Source organism: Macaca fascicularis, chromosome 1 (genome assembly GCF_037993035.2).
Source record: "Macaca fascicularis isolate 582-1 chromosome 1, T2T-MFA8v1.1".
In the NCBI taxonomy this organism is placed as follows: Eukaryota; Metazoa; Chordata; class Mammalia; order Primates; family Cercopithecidae; genus Macaca; species Macaca fascicularis.
In genome coordinates this window covers 78,844,449-78,852,090 of record NC_088375.1, presented here as the reverse complement: position 1 = coordinate 78,852,090, position 7,642 = coordinate 78,844,449, and the positions used below count along the sequence as shown (strand labels likewise).

Sequence of the window (7,642 nt, the reverse complement as noted above, 5' to 3'; positions counted from 1 at the left end):
AGGGCCCTGGCATTCTAAGATCCACGCTTCCAGCCCGAACCACTGTGGAATGTCTGTCCCTTCCTCAGCAACATTACAAACCTGTCCTCTACCCCATCCCAGAGCAAGGGAAAGTTTGTGCAGGGCTCTGGACCCGTGCTTCACGTCCACCTACTGAGTACAGCTGTGCCTAGATTGACCCCGCCTGGCACTACTGCCTTCTCCATTCCAACTCTTTGTACTCTAGGAACTCATTTAGTCCATACTCTGGATAGGGAAACCATCTGTTGCACTGGTCTAACAGTTTCTAAGGCCTGCTCCACTCTCAGGCTACTCAGGGTCTCAGAGGGTGCTTTCACTGGCAGTTGGCACTGGAAATCTCTTAATTAGAAGCCTCTAAGCCCAGACGCCCATCTCTGATGTCTGTAGCAAGATGGCTCTGAGGATGAGCCACTTCCCCTGAACCTCCAGCCTCCCACCTTCAGCTGCTGCATTCTGTAGTGCCCCGGGGACTAAGGTCCGGTTGTAGATTTCTGGCCTTAACAACCCCCAGCAAAGTCAAGCTGCCTTTACAAACCGTAGTAAACATTTTATTTACAAATTTAAGGCGTCCTAAATGCCTTTGGGCTACGACCCCTGGGGCGAGTCAGAGAAACAGTTTAGTCAAACACTTCACAGTCGAACCAGCTTGCTTCCGGAGAGAAGTGTTCGGCTGGTTAGCAGGACACTGAGACTCCCCTCTGCTCTGGGCAGTGTCCGCTGCAGCCAGCCGGAGCAGCGTTGGCCGAAGCGTGAATGTCGGGAGGTAGGCTCCACGCTGCGTCTCCTGTCCTGCCAAGTCGCCAACATACAGTAAGCACAAAACCCAGGCCATGGCTGGGAGGCTGCACGCAAGGCCCGGATCCCCTCCGCCCTCGTACAGTCTATACGCCGCCAAGCGCGCCTTTGGGTGGCTCGGGGCTTTTGGGAGCGCTGCTGGCTGTGGGCTGTGGCACAGGGAGAAGCTCGGAGGCGCCGCCGCCGCCGCCGCCGAGGCTGCTGGCGCAACCCGCACTGGTGCTGCTGCTACTAAGACTGCTGGCGCTGCTGAAGCTGAAACTACTGCCGCCGCCGCCGCCGCTGCTCCCACCACTCCCAGCACTGCTGGCGCTGATGAGAGCGCCAGTGACCGGGGCCTTAATAACTGTTGTTTGGTGCAGAGAACGCTCAGTCCCCTCCGTCCGCTCCGTGTCGCTGGGGGCCATGTCCAGTGACTCGGAGTCGCTGCTCTCGCTTTCAGCCTCGCCTTCGGAGCGGCTGGGGCTCCTCTCGTCCTGCTCGCCATCCGCAGCCGGGCCTCCACCTGACGGTTTCTCGCCAGCCTCCTTGTCCTTGTCTTTTTGGGCCTGGGCCTCCTTGGAGTGCCGCCACTTCATCCGCCGGTTCTGGAACCACACCTTCACCTGCGCCGCGCCACACGGGGAGACAAGAAGAGACACTGAAATGAGACCCAGGTTTGCTTCTATCCGACTCGCGTGCACCCGCAAGCCACCTCCCTGAGTGAGAAAGCAACGCTTACCTGGAGACTCTACCAAGGACCAGGCACTGTGGTAGGCGCAGGAGCCAAGGGGCAGCCAGGAATCCTGGTCTAGGGAGCCCACTGAGACCGTTTTCAAAATGCAACCCTCAGGCCCCGGATTAAAATGACCTGGGCGACTATTGGAAAGGCAGATTCGTGCACCCGACCCCCAACATACTCTCTCTCTACTCTAAATCCATGCATTTTTTTTTTCTGGACCCCCATGAGAATCTGATTAAAGTTATGGACTCCTAGCCCAGAAAAATACACATGTACCCAAGATATTGCTTACAATGTCAAGGGTTTGGTGAGCCAGTGTTAAGAATTCCTGCTCTAAATTGGCCCTCTCTTCTACTGCCATTACCCAAAGCCAGTCCCTACAAAAGCAACACTTTTTTAAAGAAAGGAAACATGAGGAGCAGAAAGGGAAAAGGGGTTTTAAACTGTTAATCACAGTAGGGTGGGGGCACTGTTGGGCTTTCAGTAAGACAGCATTTCTTTGGTGTGTTTGTTCGCAAGAGCTGATAAGGACCCTGCCCTTGTTAAGGCTAAACAAATTCTCCTGGGGGCTCAGAAAACACTGGAATTAAATGTGTGCAAAGTGAAGGAAGGGCATAGAGATGGGGCAGAGAATCTATATAGACATATACGATCCCCTGGGGGACCCAGTGCGTTCACACAAGTTCCAGCTTCCTTTTTAAAAATAACATCCACAGCTGGTGGAAAACGGCTGGGCTCCTCCAGTGTGTGTGTGTGTGTGTGTGTGTGTGTGTGTGTGTGTGTGTGTGTGTACTGGGGAGGAGAGTTGTGTAATGGAGGACAGAAAGAAACAGAGACAGTAGTTGGGGGACCAAGGAGCTAAGGAAAAGAAGCCTGCCTCTGGCTTCTGCCCTGCTGGGGACAATCAGCACCCCAGAGCTAGAGCCAGTGCTACGGGGTGCACAAGAGTGACTCTTCCACAGTCAAAACTCGGGAGGGGGGGGGGGAAGTCCAGTTCTTAAATATAAGAAAAAATATTTAATTACAGCACAATACATTTCCTATTGTCTTGAAAAAAATCAGATAGGCAGAACCTGCTGAAATGCTCTTGGGTACTCCAAGAAAATCATTTTTCTTTCTTTCCCTCACCTCTCCCATTCCTTCAGATTTTCTTCAGAGCCTAAGCCTTGGAATATGTGGCCTCTCCAAGCGGACTCCTTGCCCTCCTGGAGCTAACTAATTCCGTTTGAAATTATATTTTCACTTCCTCACAACTGGGGATTTCACAATCCAGCAGAAGCAGAAGGAGGAGGAGGAAAGAGGGAGGGTGAGAGGGAAAAAAAACCAACCAACAATCTCTTGCCTTTGGGTTTTTATCTTTTCTGAAATAAACTGCCTCCTACAGCGAATTGCACTACAGTTGAGTACATCAATGTTATTTCCAGCGGCTCTTTTGCTTTCTCTGTGGTTCTTTAGCCTGCTGGCCAAAATAAACATGCAGTGCTTGTTGACACACATCTTGGGGATGAGCTCTTCTCTCGGTCCTTCTCCCTCACCCCATCTCCACCCTCCTCTTCTCCTGCCTCAAGCTGCGTAGTCCACAAAGCCTCTTGAAAGTCAACATCTTGCGTTTCCACCGTAGGAAGCCAGTCGGCCGGGGTGGAGGGGGCCTATCGGACTAGGCCGTGCGCTGTTGCCCGCCCGAGGGCGCTGTGCGCTGGAGCCGGAACTGCCTTACCTGTGCGTCCGTGAGGCCCAGCATCGCCGCCAGCTGCTTTCGGTCCGGCTTGGTCACGTACTTCTGAATCTCAAACCTTTTCTCCAGGCCTTTCCTCTGCAGGTTGGAGAACACAGCGCGAGACCATGAGCGCTTCCTTTTGTACGTCTGCGGCATGGTGTCCTTCGTGAGCACAGCGTAGGGACCTGCCGCAGAGCGGGAGCCAGAGGGAAGAAAGACAAGAGGGCTGTTCAGTGCCCAGTACTTGGCCTGCCGGTGTGGGGGTCCCCGTTAGGCTTGAAACCGTTTCCTGTTAACTGTCGATTCCACCCTCATTCAGAAAGCCCTTCGCGCATACACCGAATGGCCCCTCTAAGGAAGAATTTTATATGACAGTCAGAAGACCTAAAGCTAGCGTGGAGTAGAGAAGCCTGGAGGCTTGACCTTTAATTCCAAGGGAAAAACATAAACCTCATGCGTGGCCATCAGGCCTACGAAGAGTAGACAAAAATGTCCCTCGGGCCTGAGTAATGACAGCCCCGAATCATCTTGTTTGTGTGTGTGTGTGTGTGTGTGTGTGTGTGTGTGTGTGTGTGTGTGTGTTATTCCCGCATGTGCCCAGGCACCCAGACGTAAGCTCGCCAAGCACAAGTGTTTGAGGTCATCCCAAAATGTGTGTATGTTAATAAGTAACATCGATGCTGCATTTTTCAAGCCTCTAGGGCGAAAGACTTTGAGAAAGCCCCCCACCCCACCGTCCACGCGCACACTTTCTGGGCTCTCCAGGCGCCCCTACCCCTTTTCAAGGGGAACCTTCCAAAGAGAGCGCTAGCTCGCTGATAAATCTTTCGGTTTCTCTCTCCTGACTCCGTAGCCTCCCGCCCCAACTGTGAGATTGCGACACCGCAGCCGCCCTGGAGGCGTCAGTCCTGAGATTTCTGACTGTCAGTCGGCTTGCCGGTTAGACAGTACTCTGGAGTTTTTCGGTACCTGGAAACGTGTCTTGAAACTGATGCTGAACTGAATTTCTTGGGTTTGAGCTTAAGGGACTCAGGATGGCAGAAGCCTCGTTAATGGGATCTAGAGATGCGAAGAACTGGCCGGCGGAGGGCTGTAGGCCTGAGAGGTGCACCCCCGCGGGCCGCCCACCGGTTAGCAGGGACGTGAGATCTGGGGACAAGGGAAAAGGATAGCAGGTTACATCTCGGGCACACTCACACTCTCCGCTGATTTGTTCCTCCCCTTCCCCTTGCCCTGGATTCACTTTTATTGAGCGAAGTCACTAGAGAACTCGTCTCGGCGCTGAAACCTCTCTCTCCCAACACTTGCCAAGGAGCGACGCACGAAAAGTTCCTGTGTGTCCCTCACGTCCACATGCACGCATATAGTAAGTAAAGGCTTTACATAAATCGGCTTACGGCCTTACTTTCACGTGCCTTCCAAGAATCCCACAAACCCAAAACCTCCGCCCCAAGGAGGCCCCATTCTGCCCGCTCATCTAGGCGGTTTTGTTTATTATTTACATTTCCTGGGTGAATTTTTTACCAGAAATCAGATAAATGCGAAAGTGTTTCCCAAAAATGCTTTAGTTGTCAGAAAATATAATTCTGTCTCTAGATACGTTATTAAAGAGATCAAAGTCATTTTAGCAGATAATTACACCAACCATTTTTATAAATATTGTTTCTAAGACGTGTTTTTAAAGAATCCCTGGAATAATTTTTTTGTTTGTTTTACATAGAACAGGTGAGTTTTATACCTAATGTTTTGTAGTTTTCTTACAATTCGTTTTCTTCTCTCCCATTTTACCGAGTTGTCCTTAATTGTAAAAACACTCAAAGGCACCCCAAGCCAGCCCGGGGTCCCGGGAGTGGGTCAGTGGTCAGAGGCCTGCAGCCTCCAGTCCAAGACCTACCTCTCAGCGTGTTGCCTTCTTTGACTTTTGGGTCAAATTCTGCAGATAAAATGCGGTCAATTCCAAATTTGAGGTCTTTGCTGGAGGGGGCCGGGGCCGAGCCACTGTGGTGGGGGTTTGGGACCACTCGCGTCCCAGAGGCCGGGGGCTGCAGGGCGCCAGCCCGAGGCGGAGGCGGAGGCTGTTGCTGGGGCTGCTGTTGCTGCTGCGGCTGTTGCTGTTGATGTTGTTGTTGCTGCGGGTGATGGTGGTGGTAGGCGGCTGAGAGAGGAGACAGCCGCTGCGGGAAGCCAGCCGGGACTTCGGAGGGCGCCACCACTGGGGTGGGTCGAAGCGGGGATCTGGCCGCCGCTTGGAAAGAGGCGTGCGGGTGAACCGAGCCCAAGTGCGCGGTGAGGGCGGCGGCCGAGGCCCCTGCCAGGCCCTCCGGGGCCGCCCCCAGGTCCCCCACGCCGGCATGCAGAATGTCTGCGATGCAGAAGGAGGGCTTCTTGACGGCGGCGGGGTCCAAGGGGAAGGAGCAGCCGCCTGGGCCGGTCGAGGAGCAGTAAGCGGCCGACCAGAGGCTGAAGTTGGAGGCGTAGAAGGGAGCCAGCCCGGCTGCGAACATCCTGCCGGGGTGAGCCGCGCGGCTGCCGCAGTCCAACCGGACCGGGTGGGTGGACGCGCGGGGAGCGGCACGCGAGTCCCGGAGAGGGCGGCCGCAGCCGAGGACGATCCGCTTTCGCTTCTCCGCCCGCACTGAAGAAGAGAGGCCGGGAGCCCTAGCGCCACCGAGGGAGGAGGCGAGGGCCGGATCTCGGCCGGTCACCGCCTCGCTCCCTGGCCTCGCTTTAAAGGCGGCGCGGCGCCCGCACTCCTCGCGGGCTGCAGGCGAAAGAGGGGCGCTGGGGCCGCGGGGCGGGCAAGGGAGCCAGGGAGACGGGAGCCGGACACCGCAAGAAAACCCAAACAGCTAAGCCCTAAGAGCTAAATTTAAAACAACAACAATAATAATCCGTTAGTTAGGGGGAAAAAAAAGTAATAGGAAAAAAAAAAAAAAAAACTCGTCTCTAGAAACTCCCAAAGTTTTGGCAGGAGCTTTCGAGTCAGGCCCGGGGTAGGACCTCGATCCGAGCGCTCATTGGTCATCCTCGTGACCAATGGGAGCGGGGAGTGGAGGGGAATTAGGAATGAGGGGGCGTGGCCGGGCCCGAGCCCCGCCCCGGCCACGCCAAAGTGTTTGCTGCGGCCGCGTGGGCTTAGTAACGCACATCGCAGTGAGTCTTGCTACTCTGCGTAGGGGCCAGGCAGCCGCTCCGGAGGGCTCTAACTCTCTTCTAACTTCTGCAGCTCCGAACTGCCATGGGGCAAGGAGGATTGGACACAGGAGCTTTCCTGAAGCGCTTGTCACCCGGGGCGAGTTGGGGGAGTGGGGAAGGGACGGTTATCTCACTCTTTAGGGCTATGCAAAGCCCGCCTCCCGGTGGAGAGCAGAGAGCGGTTTGGACCCTTTGCTTCCCTTCTCTTGACCTCATTCTGCTTTTATTCCAGGAGTCCGTGTCCTCGGCAAAGCCCCTCATCTTTCTTGGACCCTTGCCCAAATGTTGCCACCCTGAGTCCCAGCCCAACTCAGCACCACGTCCGCCCTGTGCCTCCCTGGAGATCCTCGGGGAAGCGAGAAGGAGGGGTGACCGCAAATTAGTTTTATTCTGAGCTGTCACACAGTGACAACTTGAACGAGTGACTTTTCAAACAAAATAAGACGGATGGCTCCAAACGTCTCCCTTAGACGCAGCCAAACCTTTTCCCGGAGCCTCAGAGGCTACAAAACAGGCTGCCTCCAGAAACCCGGGAGCGGCACGCGCGTCCCTCCTTTGCAGGAGGTTGTAGGAAATGGCAGCCTCCCTCCTCCACCACATCTCCGGATCACGTGGGGTTCGTTGTTTTGCAAGTGCCCACAAGAGCAGATTTCCGTGGGGTTCAATATTGCTTTCAATTCTGTGACAGCTTCCCCAGGAACCCCTTAGGCCTGGTCGCAGGAGGAGCTGCAGTGGTGGTCAACGTCTTCCATTCGTGCCTTCGGTCTTTAGAACGCAGGGTGGTGGTAGTGGGGGTTTTGTGCAACATCAACATCTCTATTTTAAGAATTTGTTCTCTTTTAAATTATAGTCAGAATGGATTTCCCCACCCCTCTCCCAAACAAACCACAGGCCACCCAGATAAGCTGTTTTTGCACATTTTCAGGAAGAAAATAAAATAATACGAATAATGAAACCACGAAATCTTTTGTTTTCGATTGCCCTAATAAGCATCTCCTAACAGAGATTCTGTGGCATTTTTATTTCCCTTCAGCACGAAGGCTCCTCACCAAATAAACTCAGAAAGGCAAGTGAACTTGCCATGCCTATCTCAAGTTCAGGGTTTGGACTTACAAAATTAATTTCTGGTGGCTTCTCTAGCCCCTTGATGCAGATGCTATCCTTTTAAGCTTTTGACTTTCTCCTGGAAAATT

The 7,642-nt window shown here is 54.0% G+C and overlaps 1 protein-coding gene across 1 annotated transcript; it reads right to left on the bottom strand.

The window, feature by feature from the left end:
• Positions 1-547: 547 nt before the first annotated feature.
• HLX (H2.0 like homeobox) lies at positions 548-6,112 on the bottom strand. Its single transcript, XM_005540902.4, has 4 exons — positions 5,149-6,112; positions 4,224-4,403; positions 3,255-3,439; positions 548-1,421 (listed from the first exon to the last, which is right to left on the bottom strand). Exons 1-4 carry the CDS (start codon positions 5,756-5,758, stop codon positions 903-905), a joined length of 1,494 nt encoding a protein of 497 aa, XP_005540959.3. The 5' UTR covers positions 5,759-6,112; the 3' UTR covers positions 548-902.
• Positions 6,113-7,642: the final 1,530 nt, after the last annotated feature.